At 41.7% G+C, this 27,899-nt stretch overlaps 1 protein-coding gene and 1 long non-coding RNA gene across 4 annotated transcripts in view; one reads left to right on the plus strand and one right to left on the minus strand.

Annotated features, from left to right (window-relative positions):
• PLEKHG1 (pleckstrin homology and RhoGEF domain containing G1) overlaps window positions 1–4,798 on the minus strand; it is a 139,641-nt gene extending 134,843 nt beyond the window's left edge. For all 3 annotated transcript variants that reach the window (XM_075087943.1, XM_075087946.1, XM_075087945.1), the window contains exon 1: window positions 4,417–4,798. In XM_075087943.1, the coding sequence (XP_074944044.1) occupies window positions 4,417–4,519 (103 nt within the window). In that variant the 5' untranslated portion in view covers window positions 4,520–4,798. The remainder of the gene's footprint in view (window positions 1–4,416) is intronic.
• Window positions 4,798–27,899, plus strand: part of LOC142054834 (uncharacterized) — a 38,164-nt gene continuing 15,062 nt past the window's right edge. Inside the window, exon 1 of the long non-coding RNA XR_012659672.1 lies at window positions 4,798–5,253. This is a non-coding gene — a long non-coding RNA (uncharacterized LOC142054834). The remainder of the gene's footprint in view (window positions 5,254–27,899) is intronic.

The raw sequence follows: 27,899 nt of genomic DNA on the forward strand, positions 1-27,899 counted from the left end.
TTTAATAGGCTTAAAAAAATAAACTGAAAAATATTACAAGATTAATGGTTAATAAACAAAACACACACGTTTGGGAAGTCTGAGCCATGACTGGGGTGGGGAGGACACTGTTTGGGATTGGTGATGCAGCACAACTTTTTAGGTGGTTTTGGTTAGTCTCCCAGGATGAGAGGCTTAATCAACTATTAAATGAGCAGCTGTTAGAAAAGCTAGCATCTTTTAAAAAAAAGAAAAAAAAAAAAAAAAAGAGAGAGAAGGGGGGGCACCATAGGTTCCGTGTCCTCTGCATTCTCAGTTTACATGAATAATGCTTTCTTCCACTTCTTTGCTCATTGCCAGTCCTACAAACTAAAACACTTTCTGTGTAACCACAGTAATGCAGGTTCTCAAAACTAACCATTCAGCAGCACCCCTGCAAGCCTTTTTGCCACTCCAGACTTTGCTGAGGGCTGTGATAATTCTTCTTTTTTTTTTTCCTTCCCTCTTAAGACTACAAAAGCAAAATGCTGTTTAGAGTACATAGTGGGGAGACATCTTCATTGTTGCCACACGGAAAAATTCCAGCTCATTGTAAGAGGACCACCATATATAATCACAACTACTCCAAATGTCTTCAGTAGACATTACATTATTAACTTGCATTTTTTCATATGCCATTATTCTATCTTCTATTGTATATTCTATCTAAATATCTGTTCACTACATTTGGTCTCTAAAAAATTTATGGCAAAGTAACTTAAAGCCAAAACTAATTTAACGTGTCAATAAAATGTGTTTCTTTAACACAGCAATCATCCTCAACACATGACTGAATACAAAAGGGAATTCACATCAGATTAATTCCTTTGTACTAACTTATAACTGCCACAGCTTTATAGATGTCTGGTTTGAGAAATGCTTCTAATCAGAGTCCTGCAAACGGCTCCCTTTATCATCAGATTGGATGTTTCAATTATTTCCTGGCCCAGCGCATCTGACCTTATGGACTTGGGGTACATGGCAGGGCCGTGCCGAGCGTCATCCCCAACCGCCACCCAGTGATATGGCGCCTCTCCTCTTCACGACCCATGCTCCGAAGGCCAAGAACTGCAGCTCTGGCTTCGCTAGGGAGAGACTTGGCACTGCCCAGCAAGTGCTGGAGTGGCCCCCAAACATGAGGGAGGGAAACAAACAAATAAATAAAAATCAACGGTTGAATGAGTCTTTGGCATGCTTTAATAAGTGCTAATTACCTGTTAAAAGATTGTTATTTGAGACTTAAGAAAATAAAAGAGAGATAAAACCAAAAAACCTGTCCATTCTGAGTTCACATATTTTGTAGTATCCTTCCCTAAGAATTGTTTTGGTTTGGGGTTGGTCTTTTTTAAATACAAAGGGCACATGCAAACTTTAGGGGTGATACCTCTGTACAAAACTTTTTTTTTTTTTTAATAGCGATATCTCAGGTTAATCAGTGGAAGTATTCTTCAAAATTACTAACAGCAGATTTTCTAACTCTGCTCTTGTTAGCCCTGTCTTTGGGTTGATCAAAGGTACTCACCAGAGCCCACAAGTTGCATGGGTGATGCTATCACAGAGCTTCAGCTATCCCCGTTACCAAAAATCTTTTCATTAAGGTAAAATGACAGAAGCCACTATTACAATTACAGTTCTGTTAGTCTTACATGGCTACAGAAAACAGATCAGCTTTGTACTGCAGAGTTTGCCTTCAAAGATAATATAGCACTACTTCAAGTATGTGCCTTCATCAGTTCCTATAACCCTATCTAGTTAGGGCTTAAAAAGCCCTTCCTGAATTAGAGTCAAGAAATCACAAGCGTAGGAAGGGCAGAGGATGACAGGTATATGGCAATCCAAACAAATGCACATGAGGAACTTTCAAACATGCACACTGCTCCAAATGACTTCGCAGAAATACTAATACCAGTGCCACATGAAAAATTGCATCAGTGAAAAGCTCAACCATGCCAATCTATACAGATAGCAGTAGCAAAAAGTACCACAAACTCATGACTTGCCTAAATTACTTATTAAACAAGCGGATATTTTCACTTCCCTTCTAGCTTTAACCTTTTAAGCCACAATTATGGTTTAAAATAAAATAAAATAAAAATAAAAATTAAAAAAAAACAGAAGAAAAAACCAACAAAACAGACCACATTAAAAAAAAACACCACACAAAAAAAAAACACCCCACAGAAAAACCACACCACGCAGGAAGGTACCAAGAGCTCAGCCAGTTAGCTCCAAAGCTTTTCTACTGGCCACAGTTTATGCCAAGGCCTTGCAATCCACCCTTTTAGGCGAAAAGTTTGCTTTTGGACAGTTGTATTCTCACATCCTGCCCAAGGAAGGAGGGGAACACATTAGCAGATGTCCTGAAATCATGAGCGCTGCCAACAAACTAAGTTCGCTTCTCAAAGATTTCCAAAGCTGCACATTCTTAACATCTACCCTCACTCCAAAACCAAGTCAGTACTGTCTTTGCAAGATGTTATCTAGTAATACTATAAATTACAAACCGATTTAACTACACACCTTTTTTTGTTGGTTTGTTTTTTTTTTATCATCATAAGTAAAACAACAAGAAAAATGACACATTAACACCTAGCTTTAATCATAATGTGCCTTTGCAGGGATGCACTCAGTCGTACAGCCACAGGTCAACGTTGCTTACCCAGGTCTCTGAGAAAAAGCTAGCATTCCCATAAATGAACACATTTAAAACTGAACATTTTATCGGAGTGTTTTGCATCATTTCTAGTTCATCAGCTTAGAACACAGAGGAGAAGTAAAGAGTCAAAGTTTAATATCTAAGCATCTGCACAGACCTGAAAACAATACCAATATTCATTGAGAGACCCATCTCAAACCACCATCTCCTGTTTTCCAGACAAAAGCCCTATTAATACATTTTCTAACCTTAGCATAACTCTTATGTTTTCATCTCAAAGCACCCACACACACATCGGTAAAGAGTTCCCAAAATTATGACAACTACGTGCCACACGCACCAAAAAAGAAAAAAAATTTAAAAATAAATCTCAAGGAAGCTATATACTGTGCCTTGCCAACCACAGTGAATTACACAGCCAGGAGTTGCTACAGCCAGATTTAGCTTGTACATGCTAACAGGATTCCTTTATAAATTTAGCTAGAGGCACAGGCAACAAACGCTTGTGGAAATTTGAACCGCAACTCTCCAGCAGCAAAGATTGCTCCCTCCAAGAACGAAACAGTAGCAAAAGACGACTATTAGTAGGCTCTTATTACACAGCTTTCAAAACACCTATAAGTCATCAGGTTCTCCAGGCAGCATTATTAAATTGCTGAAGTACCAGCAAATATTAAAAGAAAAAAGCAAGGCCACAGCTGGTTTAGAGTCTGCCAATTAATAATTAAAGGAGGAAAAAAGCCAACCAAAGAGAGAGCTTATTGGAAGCCAGCTGAATGCACAGCTAAGTTGGTTTCGGGTCCTTTTCTCTCATACTTGGAGCACTGTGGCTGGGGAAGAGAGAAGGAAATGAGTGCCTCAGGTCTGCCAACGCCAACCGAAGGATGAGGTCTGCAGAGCTCCTCGTCGAACAAGGGGGACCAGGACTGGGACAAGCAACCCGCAGAAGCGGGGAAAAGGCAAGGGCAGGAGATGAGGCAACACACCCAGGGTCCCACAGGACGGCGGGACACTGCCTGCCCCGGTTGCCGCTCCCTCTTCGTCCCTCCCCAGAATAAACGTTCCTGCTACTTCACGATAGGATCAATCATATTTTTAACCCTCTTTAGGCCAGGCTCATCACAACCCAATCAACGTGACTTTAAAACACTAAACACTGAGGGGGTTTTTTGGGAACAAAGTTTTCCAGAAGACACAGGCTCACTAAACCATCAGCAAAGAAACATGAAAAGCAATGCAATTTCATCGTATGTTACAAGAAACGCCTCCGTCCGTTCGTCTGTCCGTCCGTCTGTCTGTCGTGTCTCCCCCACCGCACACACACACACACACACACACACACACACCCCCAAAAAAAAAAAAATACAGACTCGAGGACCTCCTCACACCTGGGCTAAGCCCGGCGTGCAGCGGGCACGGCGCAGCCCGGGCTGCTCCGGCGGCTGGGCCAAGCACGCCGGGCCGGGCCGAGCGAGCGGGCCGCGGCCGCAGCCCGGGGAACGGTGCCCGCCGCCGCCGCCGGGGGCGGGGAGCGGAGCGGGCCGGGGGGCGGCGGGGCTCGCACAAAGGCTGCGGGCACAAAAGCTGGTGCCGCCGCGCCGCACCTCGCCCGGGTGGTTTCTGGGGGTTGCAGGGCGCCGGGCCCCCCGCCGACCACCCACCCCGGGCCGTGCCCCCCCCACCCGGGCCGGCCGCCGCCCCCTCCCCGGCGCGGCCCGCACGAACAAAGCCCCCGCGCTCACCGGCGGCGGCAGCCTTTCGCCGTTCTCCGCCCTCACACACCCGCTCCTCCTCACGCTTAGAATCCAGGCGCAGGGGTGCGGAGGTTATCCCCCCGCCGCTCATTCACCGGCGGCGCCGGCTCCGGCTCCGTCCCCGCAGCAGCGCCCGCGCCTCGGCTCCCTCCGCTCGCTCGGGCTCCGGGCAGCGGCTTAATCTCCAAACTTCCTCCTCCTCCTCCCGTCCGGGCAGGGGACTCTGTGAAACTCCCCTCCTCCATGCAGCTCCCGCAGCCGAGCCGCTGCCTCAGCCCCTCCCCAGGGAGGCCCGGCCCGGCCCCGGGCTGCAGCTGACTCCGCTCCCCTTCCCCTTCTCCTCCTCCTCCTCCCCCGGAGGCTGGGAAAGGGGGGAAGAGAGATTAACCACTCGGACTTGTCTCTGGAGCCGAGCCAAAGCGAGCAGTCGGATTACAGCCCGGGGAAGAAAAAGGGAGGAAAAAAAATTAAAAACAAACAAACAAAAAAAAGAAAATCAGCTACTGTTTTCACGCAGGGAGGGAGCCGTCGGCTTCCCTGCCCTGCCGCTGCTGTCAGGGCACCGCCTCCCCCCCGGCCGGGAGCCCCATCCCCGCCTCGCCGGGAGCCCCATCGGCTCCTCTCCGCTACCACAGGTTTTAAATGCAAAGCCGTAACGCGCAGCGTGGGCATGGAACGGCGAGAGCTTCTGTACGTGAGCCCGAACTGCCAAAACGCGAAGGGGGCAGGTCCACCCTGAAATACAGTCCGTAAAAAGAGCAAATTCAGAGATGTTTTAGAGACTACACCTGCCTCCCGGCAGTCTGCCCGACCATCTTTGAAAAGGTGAGTTTAAAGTTACTTTTTTTTTTTAATGTTATATAAGACACGCACAAAGAGAGAAACTGCTTAATAAAGCCCGAGTTCTTCGTACGTGTACAGTGGTCCTTGTTCTTCTGAGCCCTAACAAAATCCCTGGTTTCCTGTAAAACCTTGTTCCATAATTCACATTCAGTAAAGCTCTGTTGCTTTTCTTCTATAACATAGCTTCACCCTCTGCTCATGCTAATGCTAATATACAGCGTGTGGAAATTCGGGAGGTTAGAATAGCTCATGGTTTTAAAATGTCGAAACAAGTAATTACAGCAGTAATTCAGAAAAGAAGGAAGTTTCAGTGTTTGCCCTCATCTTACCTGGATTCTCACTGGAATCCTTTTAAAAAAAAAAAAAAAAAAGCTCTGGCAGGATCTGTTTCTGTATCATTAATTCAAAAGAGCAGAGCTCTCCCCCAACATGCACATTGAATATGCTTCAGACCAGTGCTGAATTTAAAAAGATTAACACATTTATGAATTAATTTTGGCCGTGTTTCAAAACAAAGGTTTGCATTTAATAAGTGGGACATTAGTAGCTTCTCAGCTAAAGAAAAAAACCCTCAAGTATTTCAATGACAGCCATTCTTACGCATAATTTATTCACATTGCAGAATTAGAGCATAGTTATCACCAAGGCATAAGTCCTGCTCCACCCCTCCTTCCTTGTGAACCATCACTGTCCTATCAAGCAGGAAAAGGAGATCATGGAAGGCTGGACTCCACGGCTAATACTCCCAAATGGTGCTCTACAAAGTCACCCGACAGGGCGAATGAGGAAAGTGGAAGTAACTTCAGATGTGACTAATAGTTCCACTAAACCCAGCCCACTAGTCATGACCTCCTGCACTGCATGGCTGCTCCATGTCTGAATTCAGCATCCAACTGAGCACACATCTTGCCTCAGCATGCTACACTCTGGCCTTGTGCTGGGGACAAAAATTTGGCCTTCGTTTGCATGCCAATTAAAAAAAAAAAAAAAAGAGGCAGCAAAAACCTCTCTAATGAAACTACTGCGAAAGAAGCATTTGTAACTCTCTTCCATTGGGGAATCAGGGAATCTTATTCCCTTAAAAACAGATCCTTCATAGATGATAAGAAAACAAACTACTGGTTGTTGCGTCTAACTCGGGCCACGTTAAAACAAATGAAAATGCACACACATCCCCGAATGGGAAATAGAAGAACAAAAACCCCAAACCACGGAGTATTCCAAGTTCCTTTAAGAAACTGTACAGCCTCTGCAAATACGTTTTAAAGGCCTTACATGATCTGTTCCATATGGAGTTTGTTTTTCCTCAGTGCTTTGACTAACAGGAAAAATCTTCAAGAGGAGAAGACTCTTCCTTTCCTTTTATCCTTCTACCTCCCTTTCCCCAAAGGACCGATCATGAACCAGTCTGGTTTCTGTTTGCTTGTGCTAAATATAGCATTCCAGTGGACTGACCAAATACCTCCAAGTTTTATGTCGACTGACCGATAGAGTACAACCATTGTTGCAGAAAGAATGATGGTTTAAAGGTCAAGCTTTACAATGCTGTAGTACAAAACAGTGTATCTGAAGAACCAAACATTTTTGGAGGAATTAGATACACGGACAAACCATGGGAACTCTCATCTCTGAAGGTAATCCAGGTGACTACTGGTAAAAGAGCATGAGTGACAAGGAGACTGCAGGCAGGCAAGCCTTTCTCCTAGGTATTGCCTGAGCACCAGAAGGTCTGTGGCATGGGCAACAGCACCTACTTCCTCTCACAGCGTCTCTCATTCCCTCATATGGTAGGACCTCTGCCTCCCCCTCACACATTAGGTGGGATCCAGCTCCACCCGCCAGGTCTTCACCTCTGTCCCTCCTGTTGCCCCTTCAGTCAGGACTGATGAGTTGGTGTCTTCCACACAAGTGGGCAGGACTTCCCTCCACGTACTGCTTGAAAGTGGTTTGCTGACTGTGGTTGGGGATCTGTAGTCTAACATTATTTCCTCCTTTGGGATTTTCCTTTTTTCTAAGGAGCCTGCTTATATCAACTAGTCTACCAATAGGTTTATACATATGCATATGATCTCAAACATCATAGCATTTCCTTACATCACCAGGACTGAATTGCACCAGTCATTGTGTCACTGTTTTTCTCATTTTGGCTGTGACTCAGCAAAACTGTAAGCAATGCTTTTAAACGTACAGAAATCTGTGTCACTTCAGTTTTGCTGACTGATCATGAATTCATTAATTTAAGCGTTACTTTAAGAGAAGCACAAGCACAAGTTTATCTGTTGGGGGGGATCGGTCCCTACAATAGCAGTGAAGTGCTACTTGTAAAGCCACACACACACACACACACACACACTTAAAAGACAAAAAGACACATCACAGATTTGATTGTTTGGTGGGGGGGGGGTAATGCGTAGAAGCAAGCAGCTGCATCCATGCCAGGCACAAGGGTGTAAGGCAGGGAAAATTGGTGTAATCTTAACCTGGGCACTCCCCAGTCAGCCTAAATAAATAAATTTTTTAATAATCTGCAATGTGCTCCTTGCCTAGCATCCAAATTAATTATTCCACCCATGATATAATTGAATTGGCAAGCACAAGTACACTCATTTGCTTTGCAAAGCAATATTATTAAGTGTGGGGGTTTTTAGAACTATGCCCCTGTTTAATAGAATGCACTCTTTCGTGTAGACTAGTGCCAAGGAGCATACAATCATCCCAGTAATTATATGTTCCAGTAAAATCATTAATATCAAATAAAATGCTATCATATCTACTTTATGCCTGGGTCCTGTAGGTATGCAAATACCTCCAAGTTGATGAGATACCTGTGTGAAAAAAAGCTTGGAAGCATATTGAAGTCTTTACATCAACAGCTGCTGAAACTTTTAATCATAGACTACAAAGTTCAGAATGTCTTACTCCTTACCACAAAGTTTAAGTGGAAGTACTTTAAACACAGGATGACTTTGCATGCCACTTGCCTTTGGAAACAAATAGCGCACATAAAGACGAGGAGTAAGATGATGAAGTTTAGTGGTTAGAATTATGAAGACTGTCAACATAAGAAAAGGACAAGATATTGTACAGTAGGAATTGACTGAACTTAATCTTTCTAGGGAGAGGGTTTGATTCCTTCTCTGCCTGGGAATGTTTCCATGCAGAAGTAAACATCTTTGAGTTCACTTGTTTTTCCACATAGCTGTATTGCTTGCCTCCTTCACAAATGCAACTGTATTTCATAAAATAAAAAAAAAAGCACACAAACCAGCTGCAGTTTTCACGAAATAGACTTCTGGTAAATTCAAAAGCTAACACATTTTTGTTGTCAGCTCAGGCCTCAAATTCCTTACAAGTCTTGGTCCTAAAGCACAACCTCCACTTCATTATGCTTTCTTAAGCATTTTGGTAGATAATGGCCTTCTACATTTCCCATCTGTTCTCCTCCAGAAGGTTTTTCTGCTGGCTTATTCCTGAAAACATTTGCATCTACACTCGTACAAACAAAACATGTTTCAATCTTACAAGGGCGTATCTTTTTCCCAAGTAAATTTTCCTGGGAGTATTTTAAGTTGTAAGGCTAGAACTGGGCAGTTAATCTCAACCTTGTGGACAAGGACAGCCTTCAGTCACCATGCTCTGGAAGAAAGCCACCACTAGTTCCATACTTCCTATATCAAAACCCCCAGGGAAGGATTACACCCCCTGCAGGATGCTGACCTCTTTTCTCTTGACAAGACACTCAAAGTAAGGCTGGAGCAGGATCCCAACCATTCCATCTTCTCTGTTCAGCTGCTCACACAGCAGACAGGTTACTGGGCATGCAGGAGGTGCTTATTTCTCAAAACTCATCTGCCTCTTTTTAGCTTAATTTGATTATTAAGGAAAAAGACTATTAAGAGATGTCACAAGGAGGCCTTTGGTTTATGTGTTTAATTAGGGGCTGCAAGATCATGCCCTATGAAAGGTTTATTTCTTGCTGCATGCCTTGTGGTGAGTTCACATGCACAAAAAAGCAGGATCAAATCTCAGGTCTTAAGAGCACAGTAAAGAGTACGTTAGAATCACTTTAAGCAGCAACTAGGAGTTACTTTTCAGCACTGCTAATAAAGGTTGCTCAGACGGTAGATGAGCTCATCTGATTACAGGAATCCACTTCAACGTAAAGGAAACTCCTTCAGACATATAACTACTGGTTTCTTCTGGCTCATCTTGGCTATTAAAAGAACTTTTGCCACTTAAATGAAAATCTTGTGGTTCTCTACTTTCAGTGGTTCCTTTTAAAGCACAATGCTTCACGATAATTAGACTAATTGTTTTAAACTACAATCTCAGTAATGAGTAATAATCATGCTTTTTTTTTTAAGCAATAAACTAAATTCAGCCCCTGGCTAACTGCTCCAAGATCACCAACCGGTCCCTGGAATGTTTCTTTCAAGCATGACTGGCCTGAGATTCTCCGTTGTGTTTAGTCTGGTTTGCTGCCATCAGAGAGCGACAGCCCCGGAGCAGATGGTTTGCAAGGGCAGTTCTCTGGGCATGGATTGGAGGAGATCCCGAGGGGCAGATTTCAGGAGGGAGCTAAGAGGGCCATAATCTCCTTTGCCGTATTGCTGTCTAATGCGGCACGCATTCACAATCAAGTATCAGATAACCCCTGTGCCACCATTCAGCCATCCCAATCCTCATCAAATCTGCATCCCACGCTGACCTAAGACACTAGCACAGCAAAACGCTATCTGGAGGAAAGACTTTCCTGTGTCTTAGTGAATTCTAGGAGTGGCAAAAGCCAACGAGGTCATTGGTAACAGGCATAATTTATCACAGCCCTCAGGCAACTTTAAATTACACTGAAAAACCCATGCTTAGCGATTGCAGACTGGTCAGGGGAAGGTGCTATATCAGATGCTATCAAGCCAGAACAAAGATTTAACAAACCTGCTCTGGTTTCATTCTGTAGATATCTATATGAGTGCAAACAAGGCAGTGGGAAAGGAAGTCCCAGAGCTTTATCAGAAGTTGTAATGATCAAGGCTGTTAACCCCCAAAAGGGAACTTGTGTTGACCTCAGTCAGTACCTATCCGGAAGAAGGATGTAAGCCCTGAAATGAAAATCTGTCTTTGATAAAAAGACAGGGAATCTCTTATAGGTTTAACAGACCTTGTTACCTGCAGTATGGATAGATGCTTTTGACCCTTTAATAGTTGCATATAGCAAAGTACTTTCAACAGAAGGGAGAAAAAAGGCAGTAGCTCAACCACAGATAAGGGGCGTTGAGTGCAGAAGAGAGACCTCAGTGAAATAATGACATGAGGAAGAAAAATAGAGGAAGAAAGTGAAAAGAAAAAGGCAAAACAACAACAACAAAAATCCCTAAAGTGTTGTGGCCAGTGGTTTGTTATGATATATGACATTAATTCCTTTTATTTAATAGAAAAGGTTAGCATAGAAGGCTGGTGCAGGAGAACAACCCAAAATTAAAACCAGAAAAAAATAATTTAGAAAAGGCAATGTATTGCAGGATCTTGTAAATACTTGTTTGTATGGCATGGCCTTTATTGGTTATTCTATCTCTGGTCACAAAGCAATTATCTATATAAAAAGTATGAAATTTAAATGAAATTTAAATGTTAATGTAACAAAAAAAGTTCGGATAATTCTGAGGCATAACTGAGTATCAGTTTTTCAATGTTTTGAAAGAATTCCAGTGTGCAGCTAGCACACTGTATTATTATTGCAGATGCAAGACTTACCAAATAAAGTCACATCAAAAATTGGAGTATTTGAAAACTGCAGATCAGAAATTCCCAGAGTTTTCAGAGTTTCCCAGAAACACCAATGCCCAACTTTCACTGGAAACTGTTACTAGGTTATTGTGTATCTCAAGAAAAGGCAGGTGAAATGACCTTCAGAATATCTTTTTTCCTAGCCACACACAAAGCAACTCATGCAAGAAAGAGACAAAAGTCTGTTGCATTTCCTCAACCCTTCAACTTTATGATACATCTGGCCCAGGACAGCGTCCCACTACATTACTTTGGCTGAACAAAAAAAGCCAACAAACACTTACATCTGTTAACTGCCTGTAAATTTAAGCAGCTGTATTGTGAGTCATTTCAGGACTGGCTAATAATTGAGTAAACAATTGGAATTGTGCTCCATGAAACTCCCATGTTTTCTTTCAGTCTTGGCACCTCCTCTCATGAAAGCTGTACAAGTTAGGGTGCAACCATACAAATTCAGTTAGCTAAGGCGATGTTTACCTAATACCTCTAGTCTACCACCCATCATGAAGCCTGTCCTGGTTCTGGGCAACTAATAGTAATAATTTCCAAATATTCCAAGTCTAGTGATCAGAAACTTACTTACAGAGTGATATTTTTGAAGGCCCTCAGGTAACAGTGCCATTTATTATTTATACTGCAATAATGTTCACGAGGCACAGTGACCAATGCACTGAATGAAGCACTTGTACAAAATGAAAAGGTGATCCCTACACCAGAGAATTTACAATCTAAGTGGTCTTGAGTGTGTCCTGAATCTTTGAGTAAATGTCACTTAGATCTCAGCTGGGAAGGTGGTCTTTTTTTCTAGATCGGTGCTCTTCAACCTATGGTCTACTTTTAGGGCACCTTGAAAGATAACTGAGAAAAGGTTTACTTTGGTAGACGTAGATTTACTTTAAAGGGGTCCACAAATTTGAAACAGATTGAAAATACTAATGTAGACAGACTTGTAAACTATGCTGTGGGATTGCATTCTTGTTCAATTGTTTGATGGGATTATAACCACACAACTGGCTAAACAAGAGAGGCATTCACCCTGGTAAGTGTACTGAGGGACACATCGAAAGGGGACAATATTCCTGAGCCCCACTGGCTTCTGCCCCCTTGCAGCAAAGGACCACAGACTCATCCATGCAGACTGAACAGTTAGCATCAGCAACCGGAAAAAGGCTAAAAGAGAAGGGCCTAGGAGCCAGAAGATCTCACCTTAGTTCTGCAAAGCTATAGGTTGTGCAAGACTTCTTAATTTATCTAGGCAAAAAAAGCAAGAGTGCTTGTGCCTAGAGGCTAAATTTGCCTGATACCTAACAACTATCTGGTTCGCCATTCCTGCAGGAAGGTTCTTACAGCTGTGCTTCCCAAAAGACAGCCACGTCAGTGTTGCAGACTGCTGCACAGAGCTCCCCTTAGTAAGAGCGTATGTTAATAAGGTTAGGAGATACCCTGGTAGAGGAGCAAGTCCAAAAATGCAGGGACAGCCCAGGGCGAAACAGAGAGTCCCAGGGCTGACGTAATGAAGAAAAAAAGGTAAACAAGGCTGGCAAGCTTGTAAATTTGTTTTTTACCTGCAGAGCGAAGGTCTGTTTTAACTACAACATATTGTATGGTCAATAGGTAGTACAATTATTTTTCTGAATCTTATGGACTGGTATGACATAAAACTGATTCATTGGAAAGCAATACCTGTAGATGCAGACACTGTTATTTTCTTCTTTGCATAAAAACAAGTGAGTCACAGAGATCTTTCTTTGTCTACCATACAGCTGATGTGCATGGCAGACAAAGAAACACTTTTTCAGCATGTTTCTCAGAATAAGGCCCCTTTTGACAGTAGTTAACAAGCAAAGGAACGTCTTTATTTAAATCCACATTTAAATAAAATAACATAAATCACATTTTGTTAGAGGCAGAACTTTTGTCTACCTTAACCACTTGGATTATATGAAGTAGTCTTTTTTCTACCTTTTCTCATTAAAAAAACCCACTTTCATTCCACCTGTCTTTAGGCCCAACACTGTGTGTTTTGACAGACTGAGTCTATGGGCCTATTATATACTTCCACAAAACAAATTAAGCCAAATGCTTGTTAAAGTCAGTTGATCCTGTCTGGGGAAAAAGATTTAACAACTGGGAAAAAAAAAAGAAGAGGACTGTCCCACAACACCAAATACCTTGAGCAATCTTTCTCGCTCTACAACCTACCCTTTTGCTGCCTTTCTCATTTTTTAAGATCTCTGTGGGAGTGTTGGACTGATCATGACTATTCTGTCACTGCATTCATTGACACTCTGGGCCAAATTTGTTTGCACAGAAGTAGAACAGGATTTCAGAAGTAACCATGAAAATGGAATAGATGTCCCCAGAAAGAAAGAGACCTCAGATCTTATCTTACATTACCTATATTGTTTCTTTTGCACATTAGCAAACATATAGCACCACATATCACAAAGATAAGATACTGAGTCTGAAAACCACTGTGCTGCAAGCAGGTTTTGCTGCAAGCAGGTTTTCTATGTAGAACACACTTAATGCACAAAGGAAGACACAAGTATTATAGCAGGAAGGTACTGATGGAGAACAACTAGGCTAAGAAAAGGGAGGAAAACCACATCATTTCTGATCTGCCCAATATCCCTTTCTGGAAGACTGGCCTTTCCACCTAGGAAGATACTCCAAAGCAGGAAAAGTTGCACAGAAGAATACTCTCGAAAGGGCAACCAGAGAGAGAGAGCGTATACACATCCTTCCTTTTGAGTAGACTTTCCTAAATATTGCCTCAGCTGTCTGCTGAGCCCTCATGGAATGACTTTCCTTTTTATTGAAACAAGTAATAAAGACCTTCCTCTTCATATTTTGGAGCCAGCAACTCTCCTCAGTGGCAGCAGTTTCCAAACCTTTTATCACACAAGCCCCTCCCTGCTCCATACGGACTTTGCACTGAGCTCTGTTTTTGTTTCATGGCACTGAATGATCTGGGCCACTGTGTGCCATGCGGCACTGGAGATGTTCACGTGCTGCATCCTTGCCCATTTGCCACCCAATTTGACCCCTTCCTGGACTCAGCTCCGTGCAGGTTACGTACCCGCCTTGGCTGGGATCTTACAGGCCACAGCTTAGGCAGCGCTGTTTTGCCTAAAGCCCATCAGCAGTTAATATGCAGTCACTCATGAAGTCAGTCTCTGCCTGAAGACAGTTCTCAGCAGCTCCAGGCTAAAGGGGAATATATAAGCAGCACATCTACAATGCATGTGTTTGATATAGTAGGCTAGTGCTAAATTACAGGCGTATATAGAATGAGGTTAATCAGAGGAAAATTCATATTCTTCCATTTGAAGAACACTTTGGTTTTGGACAATGCTGCTAAAATAAGTAGTAAAAGGAAATTAAAATTAGCCCTGGATATTTCTCTCAAGAAAATAAGTTCCTTCCAAAATTCCAGTGCAAATTGGCTCTGACCTGGCAGATTTATGAGGCTTTGAAACTTTCAGTTAGAGCCTAAGCAATAGTTTGTTTTGTGTTTAGAATAATAATACTCCTTAACTGAGGCAAAGAGGGGCGGTGACACCACTATTTATGGCTTGTTGTCCCTCTCAGTTTCTGCACAGGGAATGCAGCTGGACTGGTTGTTGCGTTTACAATTACTGCACACTTTTTGTATTAGCAACCTTCACGTATTGAAAAACCACGACATTGCTCCTCCAGAACAGAGTATTAATTAAAATGAAGGGCTTTTTGAAAATCATGTTTTCAGTTGCTGTTACTTGTCTTATTTAAGCCACTTGTGTGCATTTTTTTCCAAGTTTCCAAATTTTTCCCCAAACCATGAATACTAGAATCTTTTAAGTCAAAGCTGAGATTTCCATACATTTTAGGGTTCTGTCATCTGAGGCCAATGAAAAGGACTAAATATCACAATATTAGTAATAAACTGCCAGTCACCAGCATAGAAACTTGGCAGAGCTATTCTATCTTCTCAAATGGCTTTCTACATGAAGCGCTGAAAGCTTAAAAAGCTAAAAATACCACAAAAAGTTTGTGCAACATTTTTGACAGGTGAACATACATATATAGTTTAAAATTTAGTGTTCTTGCCTTTCTTTTATGACTGCTTAAAGTTTGTATAACTCTAACCTGAGGTTTTCTTAATGTGCTAAAAGCACTTCTTTCTGTACGACATCCTGAAAATTGGCTCAGTAATGTACTTCGCCTTTTCTAAGTGGAGATAGTGAATAAAATGGGCTTTTTTTCCCTGTTGAAAAGGCAAATAGCATTGTTTCTTCTTTTGTACAAGAATTCAAGAGCTGCAGAATCAATAGGCTGTTTCACATCCCATCATCAGTAGATACTGGGCTAAAAGCCAGTTTCTTCACGATGGCTTTGTTTAGCCTACAGTTTTGGTCGTACTGTAATTCTAGCTAATCGATTGCTGGTTTGTTTGAGTTAGTACAATTGAAAATGGTAATGTAGACATCCAAGAAATATTTGGGGCAGAACAGTTCATTAATCAAAGTTACAGCATGTCCAAATCTTTAAACCAGACCAGGTTAGGTTGGATACAACCCCTCCCACCTGACACTCAAGACTCCATGTCTCCCTGGGGTCTGCTGCACTGATGGAAGACAGCTCTCATCAGGACCTAGGGTGTGGTACGTCAGTCTTTTGATTACAGATGAAAGCGAACAGAATCCCAGCAGACAAAGCAAACCTTCCACCTGGTCCCCAGCACCCAAGGGAGACAGCATGATGCACTCACTAAAAAAGCAAAAGCAGGTGCACTCAAGCACCTTACCCCCATTAGCGCAGACAGCTGAAGGAGCAAAGGTTACTGCAACCAAACCTTCCCTTTCACCTCTACTTTACATGTAAGTGTGAAAGAAATGGTTGTTTCCTGCCATTTTACATGTAATGACCACCGCGTAGTTGCGGATGGTTCCTCATGCAGGACAGAACTGTGCAAAGCAGAATCATTCTTCTACCAAAAAAAAAAAAAAAAATGAACAGACATGTATAATTATATTTATGCAGCCAAAAGAAGAAGCATGATGGTCATTCTGATATGAATGTAACAAGCCAAAATGCTAGATGTTTTAGCACTAGTCTGTAAAACATAGCGGATAAGAAAAAGCATAGCTGAACTGGACACTCATGATGGTATTTTGGACTGATGTAATAAAATAAGTGAAAAAACCATTACCATTCTTGAGGAGTCTCCTTTAAGAGGACTTGCAATTCAGGATCCCATGGGGTAGCTGCAGTCCCACTGGTGGACACTGTAACATAGATGGGATTTGGATGTCTTTACTGTTCCATTGTCTGACTTCACCCCCACGTAGCATGGTTCACTGTGACACAATAGTTTGAGTCTGCACTGCTGTTCAGCTTTCACCACCCACAGAAGAGACGTAATGACAGAAAAGTCTTAACTTTGAATTTCATAGTGTAATGAATTTGTAATAGCCAGGCTGGAATTCAAGCACTGGTCTCTTAACTCCTAGCTATGTGTTTTAACCCCACAACTAGCGACCCTGTTCCCCACTGATGAGCTTGCATACTACCTAACAGTGCTGCTATAAGGCATGAACTTCATGACAAGGGTTGCATCTGACTTCAGAAAACAGATAATACTATACAGACCTCTTCTGGAGAGTGGACACCAGGCTCAACTCTTAGCTCTCTGGAACAGCTGACAGCAGCTCATCACAAATGGTTTGGGAGAACTTAAATTTCTTATCTTTCCACTTACACACATCAGTAAAAAACTTTAGTATACTTATGATGGACTGAGCGCAAACAGATCTGGTCCCCGCTGCCTAAGCTCGGCCCACCACAGAGAGCCATAAGCAGTTTTCAAAGTGCAGAATGATTAATGACAGCTCAGTGTGTGGGTGCTGAGAGACTCAGACTCATGACTGATGCATGTGAAAAGGCTGGCTAACAGAGGGTGGTCAGGTCTGAGAAAACAAATCCCATCACTGAAATCAGTGAAAGCTGCTGACAATTTTGCACACAGAGTCTATTTCTAAACACGAGAAGACTTACTGCTACTAAGTACTAACTGTACTCTTCTGTTTCCTCTTCCTCTTGTCACAACCACCATCTTCCTGCCGTGGTTAAAAAGGAAATCTGGCAAGAGGTAGCCCCATCTTTATGTAAGGAGACCTCTATGTTCCATGGAAGTGTCATTCTTAAAATGTGGAGAGTGTTTCTAGTTTTAATAATTTGTATTAAAAATGATTGATCAATTTATTATATTATAATAAATTTATTATATTTTTTATATTTGGCCTCCTTGTCCTACGAGATCAACACCCCAAAACAGCATCACATATGTGACCCCTGAGAGTTTATCTGACATGTGAGGACAGAGAGAGCACATGGCCAGAGGTGAGATTAAAAAAAGCAATTATGCCCTTTGAATGAACAGCCAAAGCTTTTAGACTGTTTGCCCATTATCCTACTGTCATCTTCATTTCTGTCACATAGGTTTCTCTCCTTGGAGTACAGCAAAGAATATACCAAAAGTAAAGATTAAAAAACAATTCTGTCATAGCAGCAGATTGGCTAAATGAAGTTAACACACTTACAAATCCTAGAAGCCTCAACTCCAAACTGCTTGATACTCCCTTCTTTTTTTTTTTGCTTTTTTTTCTTAACAGTTTGACATTAGAAGGGGTGCCTTGGTTGGTACAGCTTCCTTGATAAATCAGACACTCCAAAATAAGGAAAACTTTAAGGAGCAACAGCTCCATATCAAGATATTATCCTTCTAATCAAGAGATCACTTCATACTTTTAGGGTATAATGACAAAACTGCATGAGATGTACGCTGCCCTAGAGGAAAAAACAGACGGAAGACCAAGACACCAGTAGTTTCTTCCCACAGTGGGAGGTAAAGGACATGATAAATTTGACTTTCAGATTCACAGTTCAGTTCACATGCCTTCAACAGCAACGCAGTCCCATTTTCAGTCACTGAGGGGCCTTCAACTTTCTTGTTCCTGGCATATGCCAGGAATTTCCCCAAGTATTTATGGAAGCCACAAAGAGCTTGTACTGAATACTCTAAGAGCTCGTACTGTAAATGGGACATCGAAAAAAAACACCTTGCATGGGAGCCAGCACAGCGTATCACTTGAAACAATGGTCAGTGGCCCAGCCAAGTGTATGCAATGTGGATGGGAAATCCCAGCCCTGAGACAGCAGCCTTCCTGACCATCCCTCACCCGTGAGAGTGAGTCTTCTGCTCCATGTGCTTGGCAGTGCTTTGTCCTTCGTCTTTAAATCACTTCAAGAAAAACAGATTAATAAGAACCATATGTTAAGCCTGTCTGAGGAAGACCCTCTCCTTATTAGAAGATGCTACAGGGAGGGGCTCACATGGTATATACTATGGAAATCATTATAATCCCTTTGAAGCTTCAGTTAATAGCAGTGTTTCTTTTACACAGTGGAAGAAGGGTTGTGTATGTTGAAAAAAACACAGAACTCAAGCAAAGTTAAGTGCAGTAGTTTTTTTCAGGAACACTTACAGAAGTGGTTTTAATTTAGTTAAATCCATGCAATTTTGTGTATAAGCAAGGGTGAAAATAATAAGCACAAAATTATTCTAAAAGAAAACATGCATAGTCTTCATGACATGTAAGTCATTCTTATTAAATAGATAGTGATTAAAACACCATGTATCAAGATGGGTGGAGTTTTCCTAGTGGAGGCTCTAAAATTGTTTCCCCCTAACAGAACTTCAGAATCCTTTTGTCAGCACATATGATTTCCTGTGCTCTTTGCTGTATTCCAAAAGCCAAAATATGCATCCTATTTTAACAAAACTCCTGGTTTACCAAGAAAAGCAAACAATCTGACAGATCTGCATGGCGTCAGTACTGCAGGCACCTTTTTGTAGTTGTTGGAAGATCTCATTGGGTTATGGAACAGTCATTTTTTGTAGGCATGCTCTTGAACATTTTCTACAGAGATTGTTACCAAAAAATGTCTAAGATCTTTCCTCTTGTAGCTGCAAGGTTGAACTCCCCAGTAGTAAACTTAAAACTGACCATTAGTTCAACTTTGTCACATGGTATGCAGCTATGCAAAACGAACTCTGTTGATAAAGTGAAGAGCAGCATCCTAGAATACCAAAATAGACTGGTCCCTCCCTATGGAAGACACTCATTTCTCCATCAGTGACATATGTTTACTACTCAGTGTCACTGTTAATAGGGATATAATATCTGAAGTAAAGCCTCTAGTAAAAGCAGTAAGTGGGTAGACTGCTAGAATTCAGACAGAAATCATGCCAGCCTAGAGTTTTAGAAGCTTCTAGGCTCTGGTTCCACAAGACATAACCAGAGACAATCTAGTAGTTTATTAAGCTGTGGTTCCATGAGCAATCAAGCAAACCTAGGGTCCTACAGTGGTCAACAAAGAGGAAGCCTCATCCTGCTCTGGCCTCTCTTCTCCCTTGCCTTGCTCCCACAGGACACACTTGACATCTGGACTCTTCTGAATGCTGCCCTAGCCTAGTAGAAGACTGCCCGGCTCTTCTGCAGAGTAATTTCCTGCTGGGCTAGTGAGTAAGCCTCCCTTCAGCATAGAAATAGGGGAAGAGACAGGGTAACAAGTCCATGGGCAAGGGCAAGACTCTTCCATCTTGGCAGCTGTGAGCCATTAGGTTGCGCAGCTGCCCAAGGAACCACCACTCAGTAACATCATGACAAGAGTCAAAGAGTAAAGGCTCCGGGAGTCACTCACCTCAGCTGCTAAAAAGGATATTTGCTGCTGACTGCAGCTAACAGTTTGACCCTACTAATTCCATGAAATTACAAAGTGGGCAAAGATGTCCTGCATGCAAGTTTAAGAAATCCCTGTGTTATCTGGTTTGCAGCAGGGAATCTGACTAGCAGACATCCAAGAGAGGGAGGGCTGCATTGTGCTGGACTACAAATATGTAACAAAAATTGTCTTCTGCAAATAAATTACAGCTGAGCAAGCCAGATAAAATGAGGAGTAAAAAATGACCATGTCTATACTGTAGGCTTACAGCAATAGCAGAACTCAAATCCAGGTCCCTTGAGGTCCTCCTGTGTCATTGTCCACTAGATCTCTCTCATTTTCCCAACACTTTGGACGTAGAAAGAACTCTACTAGCTTATATTGTAGTGTCTGTTACTCTTACCAGTCAAAAGTCAAATCCATCAAGGCTGTGGAAGAAACCATTCAAATGAACTGAAAATGCACACTAGACATTGGCTTAAGAAAAAGATTTGGTTCAATTACAATTTTGATTCCAATGTTATAGTGTTATCCCATAAGCATCAATTGCTAGAAAGACCTGTGGTGTTTGCCATTTTACTAGTTTATGTTTTGTTACAGATTTGTGCAGGACAATGGTTGTCTGCTACAGAGTTAAACTGTGGAGAATACTAGTGCTTCAATGGAGTGAGGCTACTCTAGAAGGAAATTAATCTCTCAACTCCGTCTAAGCAGCACACAAAGTAGTTAGCATCAACTTAGGTACCTTACTTACATGTTTATTGACCTGTGTATCTACTCTGCTAGAGCCAACTGTATTCTACTGAAGCCTTTTGAACTCCTGCTCATGTTTTTTGGTTTGCAGACCACACAAATTTCCCAGAAAAAGGAGAATCTCCAACACAGTTTAATTTGTGAAACATGTGCAGCCCATATGAGAAGAAGTGTATCCCAGAAATCCCAGGAAAATCATAGCATGCACAATGTGTGGATAAGGAGCAACTGGTGTTGAGGGTAATTAAATTTTGGCACAGATTAATTTCAACCCACAGTGTGCACTAATTAATCCACACAGTGCTCCTGTGAAAGAAATGCAGAAAGATCTGAGATCAAGGGTTTGTTGATGGATGAAAATTGACATGTAACAGGATAGGGAGATAATTTTAACTAAATAGCTACTTCAGATTGCCTCTATGAGTGGACATTCCTATTCTAAAGTGACTCTTCCTAGCTTGATTAGTCCTAATGCAAAGCAGCTTGAACTCATTTAGAAAGAGAGAAAACCCCACTTCTATTCCAGATAAAACCATCCAAACTCCCAAACGAGTTACTCATTAAATCTATAGACAAGCCTCAATACCTATTATGTCATAGAATCATAGAATATCCTGAGTTAGAAGGGACCCATAGGATCATTAAGTCCAACTTCTATCCCCGCACAGGACAACACCAAATTCACACCATATCTCTGAGGGCACTGTCCAAGTGCTTCTCGAATAGCGTCAGGCTTGGTGCCGTGACGGCCTCCCTGGGGAGCCTGTTCCAGTGCTCCACCACCCTCTGGGTGAAGAACCTTTTCCTAACATCCAACCTAAAAGTCCCCAGGCCCATCTTCCTGCCATTCCCTTGGGTCCTGTCACTGGTTGCCAGAGAGCAGAGATCAGCACCTGCCCCTCCTCCTCCCCTTGTGAGGAAGCTGCAGACCGTGATGAGGCCTCCCCTCAGTCTCCTCTTCTCCAGGCTGAACAAACCAAATGACCTTAGCCAATTCTCATACAGTTTCTCCTCTAAACCCTTCACCTACATTGTGGCCCATCTCTGAACACTCTCTAGTAGCTTTATACCCTTAATGTACTGCGGCGCCCCAAACTGCACACAATACTCGAGGTGAGGCCACACCAGCACAGAGTAGAGCAGGGCAATCACCTCCCTCAAACTGCTGCAATGCAGTGCCTGATGCACCCCAGGGCACGGTTGGCCCTCCTGGCTGCCAGAGCACACTGTAGGCTCATGTTCAACTTGCCATTGACCAGAACCCCCGGGTCCCTCTCTGCAGAGCTGCTCTCCAGCCTCTCATTCCCCAGTCTGCATGTATGCCCAGGATCGCTGTGCCCCAGGTGTAAAATCTGGCACTTGCCCTTGTTAAACTTCATACAGTTGGCAATTGACCAGCTCTCCAGTCAGTCCAGATCCCTCTGCAGGGCCTCTCTGCCCTCGAGAGTGTCAACAGCTCCTCCCAATTTTGTGTCATCAATAAACTTAATAAGTATTCCTTCAAGTCTTGCATCCAAGTCATTTACAAAGAGTTTGAAGAGTACTGGCCCCAAGATGGATCCCTACAGAACCCCACTAGTGACTGGCCACCAGCCTGATGTAACCCCGTTTACTACAACCCTTTGAGCCTGACCCATCAGCCAATTGCTCACCCACTGCATTACCTGTTTATCCAGCTGTGTGCTGGGCATTTTGTCCAGGAGGATACTGTGAGAAATAGTATTGAAAGCTTTACTGAAATCCAAAAAGCTCACATCGACTGGCTTTCCTTGGTCAGCTAGGTGGGTAACCTTGTCATAGATGGAAATCAAATTTGTTAGGTAGGACTTTCTCCTCGTGAACCCAAGAAGTCCTAGAGTCCTTCAGTTCTTGCATATGTTTCACATCTGACAAGTGTGTTGGTATATTTCTGATGACACTCCCTCCAAAAGCATACAGTAGAACTAAGAGTATGCCAAAGGGGGACAAGGATGACTGCAAGTATGGCTCAGCATCTGCCCATGAAAAGGCTAAGTCAGCTCCAGATGACTTGTGCGTGTGGGGAGAGGAGGTTTATAAAATCATAACTAGGACAGAGAAGATGAATAAGGAACAATTGTTCGTTCTTTCTCATCATATAAACAAATTAATTTATCCAATGGCAGGTTTAAAAACAGATAAAACAAAGGGAATACTTTTCCACACAACAAGAAATTGAGCTGTATGACTCACTGCTAAATTAAGTTTGGATGCAAAAAGTATTAACAGGTTCAAAATGGGAGTTAATGGCAGAAAGGTCTATCGAGGATAACTAAACAATGGCCCTAATGTAATATCAAGGGCAGGAAATGCCTGCAGCACTGATCACTAGAAGAAAGGAAAGAGGAATGGATCATTGCTCTGTTTCGTATGCTCTTTCCCTAAGCTGTTGGTATTGGCCACTGTCAGAGACAGATCAACGGGATGCTCAACCAGTGTGGGACTTCTTAGGCTGATGTTTTTGTGAGTTTCCAGTGACTACATTTGTGCTTAAATGGATTCCAATGTTACATTCAAAAGAAATAATGGTAACATATTACACAGAGAGTGCAGAGCACCAGAACTGGTTTTGGATCTTGTTTTTGATCCAACCCTTTTGGGTTTCTTCTTTTCAGTAGCAAGTATGACGACCTGGGTCATGGGATTTCTATGTATTTTCTGCCTAAGGAGCTCTGTAGCTGTATGGGAGAGATGGTGAGCACTATCACTATGGAGTAGGAAGGCAACTATAAATAAGTCAATTCCTGCCATGCCCTATACTTATTGGACTCAAAAAAGTCTCTTGCTATTATAACCCAGATGAGTGAATTATTTCTTTATGAGGGTTTTGACATTTTGGTCACATTTGACTAATTGAATGTTATGGTCATTGTTCCAGAGGCTGTATATTGAGAATGAATTTGCCTTGCAACCTTCTGGCTCTAAAACTTGATTGAAATACACAACGAAGCCTTTATGGTCTTTCTGGGCTCTGCCAATTCTACACTTACCGAAAAAATAAATTACAAGAAACTCCTCTTGCTTCTCTGTTTATGTCCACATTTCACAGTGCATTTTTTCCTTGATAATGCATTTTACAGATTAAAACTCTCTCCAACCTATTTTTGGTTCCAGTGTGATTAATGTAGGTATTAAAAAGAGTTTTTCAGTTAAGGATGGACAAATTCATTTTGCCTAATTTTGACCTCACACACACACACAAAAAAAGACAGGATCAAAAGTTCACTTTGACCATTTTATGAGATTCTTCATGTTTACTAACTGGAGAATAACCAGTGAAAAATAGATTGCAGTGGAAAATAGAAAAGAATTTGGAAGAGAGAATATGTAATGAGGAAACGTACACTGAGGTCACCCACATATACTGGCCCAGTTTCTGTGGGATGGTGGAGAGTCTGCCATCCCTACTATAGCACACTAACTTCAATCCAAAAAAAAAACCAAAAACAAAAACAAAAAAACCCCAAACCCCCAAACAACAATGGCCTAGGGGAAATCATTAGTTTAAATTGCAGGAAATTGTAAATTTATACTAATAATGTCAATAAAAAGGAGGGCAATAAGGTGTGAAGTGGACCACACTTTTTGCCAAAAATCACAATTTAATAAAAATAAATCTATCTTTATGTTAAGGAACCAACTGATAGATGGTTTCTATATCTATTCTTATATTAAAAACAAAATTATGTTTTGAAAAAAGTTGTGAAAGGTTTAAAAATGCACCTACCAAAGGAGTATCTTAACCTAATAAAAACTCCAAGTAAGAACAAAAATACAGTGCATAGAATAATAAGCTATCAGTTAGCATTTTAATTACATTGCATGCTACAAACAGTGTGTCACTTCGGTGTTATTTAGTGCTATACATATTATATATCCTCCAGCATTCAAATTGTTTTAGAAATTAAAATGCCAACACAAAACCAAATTCCACTGAACCTGTCTACGTGAAGCACCTCTACTGAAATCCGAAGACATTCAACAGAGGGATGGTATGAGTAGTTTCTAATATAGTCTGCTAATAACTTATTGGGTTTTCAGCAACACAAACTATATTAGAATTGTAGCTGTAGTAAAACATGTTTAAGGAAACAAAATTTATTTATTCACTAATAATAGACAAGGGAAAAAAAAAGTAGATTTCTACCAAAATACAGTGAGCATATAAATTTCAGGAATTACATACCTGAGTGTCATACATTTGTTAGAAGCCTGTCAAAAAAAGAAGATGCAAATAAAGCTGAGGAATTCTGCGTTGCACTGAAATAATCACCTTGTGACACCATGTGACGTTCAGGAGTTCAAATACAATGTAAGCAATTTATGAATAGCTTCTAAAAATATGAAATAGTATTGTTTAAAATTCTATGGACAGCAGAGCCAAAGGAATACTTTTTTCCAGAAAATGCTAAAGGCTTGTTAAAAATGACAGGAGAGTTACAGCAACAAAAGTAGCAGAGGAAGAAGCAAAGGTTCTTGGTTTTCTCCGAAAGCAAGGCTTCCATAATCACTTTTCCCGCTCCCAAACATTCTGGGGACTACAGAAACATTTCAGTCAAAATAAGCAAAGGCTAGAAGTCTCAAAGATAATTTTAAACCCACAAGATTTATTAAATTAGAGGTTAGGTAGAAGTATGATACCAAATAAATGCTTTCACGTTGCAAAGACATGTAGGAATAACCTGTTCTAGATTCCCATTCCAGGTCTCCCATTCAACACTTGGCCGCAGACTAGCCAGGGAGTATCACAGGAGTATGCTACTGTGCATTAATTTCTTTCACCCACTGACCTGAGGATGCAAACTCTCCTTCCAGATACTGAAATCCTCAGTCTAGTTCCCTCCTCTGCTTGAGGCAACTTCAAGATGTATCTCTAACTTTCAAGAAAAGGCTCAGACCACAGATGTATATGGCACATATATGCCACATATATGGCACTATCCAAAGACAGAGTAGGAAGTGCAGCTGGAGTCTGACAGCCCTGTTTTCCAGGGGAGTGGGCCAAGGCTGAGGTCCCTCTCACTCACGTGCCGATGGGGCAGTTCCAGCAGGCAGGACCCAGCGATATCCTACAGCCTGGGAAGGACTCACATCTCTAAAACATTAGGAGGGGATGGCATCTCTAAGGAGGCTGGACTCAAACCCCTTCAGTAGGAGGAGAAACGTGAACTTACATCCCAGGACGGTATTCCAGCAGATGAGCTGTTAGACAATCCTGCTGATAGACTTTGTAAAGCCAGACTTCTTAATCCTCTTCTCTTTCTCTCTGCTCTCTCCTGCCACTTCCTAAAATAAAATATTCCAACAGTGTAGAATTCATTCTGCATTGAACACAGCAACCCTCCTTCATGTTTCCCTCACAATCAGTACCACACAGTACAATCAGAGATGGCTCTGCTGGAGGTTTTGTGTCTGCTAGCCACAATGATGAACACATTTACATACAAAGCTGTATGAACAACAGTGGTCTAGAGGAATATACAATTGCAACTAGAGATGCCAAAATCTCTTTCCCCCCATTGTTACTTCAATCAGTGAAGAAATACAGAGATGACAAAAAGAAATGGCATTAATTTATGTCTCTGACTGCTTTACATACACCCATGTATCTCAGCAGGATTTCTGGAAGTAATGCAAAGCCTCTCCAGCACTTAAGAAGCAGTGCCTCCAAATAAAACAGATCATCTCTGCAGCCAATAAGCAGGAATATTTGCATAAAAATGGAAACTAATTTATCTCACCATAAAGAAAATGTTCTGTATCTGGCAAGCAGTACAAACCTGAATTTGCAAATAGTACTATAAGCACTGTCAAATGCATTCTGCTGCTACTGTGAAAAAAAGCAGACAGCATTTTGCTCAACCGTTATTTATTGTTCAGTGAATGGGTGTTTTAGGACATCTCAACAAAAGACACCTATGTTATCCAATTTTTTTTAAGCATAAACATGTGTAAGATATTAGAAGAAAAACCCCCTTTTTTGTTAACATGTTTTTCCATTTGCTCATCAGCTTCTTGATTTTTTTCTGTGGAATGGTAAAACAAAGCCATGCTATGTTCTCAGCAGGGCTATTTTCATAGTGGAACAAATTTCAGAGTAGTGACTCGGTACTCTTCCACTATTAAAAACATAAAAATAAAAAACTGATTCTTTGCCCTTCCTTCAAAGAGTTGGAAGATAGAATTGCCAGTGATATTCCTGGTATCTCTGTGAGCAAAAAACAACAATAGCAAAAGCTTAGCATACATAATAGAGGAAGGAAGAGAGAATGAAAGCAATGCTAGTGTTTATTTTATGCAGTGTATGCACTCAGCTGTCACTGACTTCAATGCAAATGCCGTTTTCCACATCTACCGTATGAGACTGACGCTGTAGGAGCCATACCTTAAAGTGGGAAGCACAGTATAAAATTATCAAGGCAGATGACCAGTGGTCTCCTTGGAAGGTACCTCAATGTGGGATGGCAATGTAAAGACTGCTTTTGATCTGCCTTATTTGGAGTTTTCCCATATTCTCCTCTTCTCTCATTTTGCCTGGAAATAAATGAAATAGCAATAGGAAAACAATAGGTCCCCTAGCTACAGTAAACACAGGTGGACAAAACAGATTAAAAGTTCACTTCTCATGATCTTATATTCAAAGAAAATAAAAAAGCTCTTGCTGGGACTTGGTGTGGCGTTTTGGAGCACAGCTTGCTTTCCCTGCTTACTTGTCTGACCTCTGTGCTGAATACCAAAAACTATCAATACAATATGCAGAAATGATGTCAGCCCTTTGATATGGAGGGTGAAGGATGGCTCATTTGGGATATTTGTTTTAATGATATCACAATCACACATTGTGTGGTTTGAATTAAATGGATGCTTTTGAGCTTAAAAAACTCTATTGATCTTTCAAACTATTCTTTTATTTTTGTCTGGCACTCCACTATGCTCCCTAGTACTGTTGCCATTTGAATGACTTCACAGCTGATGCAGTATACACATTCAGAGATATAACCATCTCAGTTTTATTTTAAAATTGAAACAAATATAACTGTCTCAAAAAGCAACTAAGAATTAAAAATCTGTTCCTGGTAACTGCAGTGGAAAGCCAGAAGTGGCATGGGCAAAGTCACTGCGAATCAAACTCATATGGAATCAGATCTGTCAATAAGAGTCATTTGCCTCACAAAAACTGTACCTCTAAAAAATAATTTCCCAGTTTATGCCTCTGACCATAATAAAAATTAATGAGATGCAAACACGTGTCTGTAGCTTGCATGCACTGAACTGAATGGCCATGGACATCAGTGCAAATTCCA

The sequence above is a fragment of the Phalacrocorax aristotelis genome, chromosome 3 (assembly GCF_949628215.1).
Source record: "Phalacrocorax aristotelis chromosome 3, bGulAri2.1, whole genome shotgun sequence".
Lineage (NCBI taxonomy): Eukaryota > Metazoa > Chordata > Aves > Suliformes > Phalacrocoracidae > Phalacrocorax > Phalacrocorax aristotelis.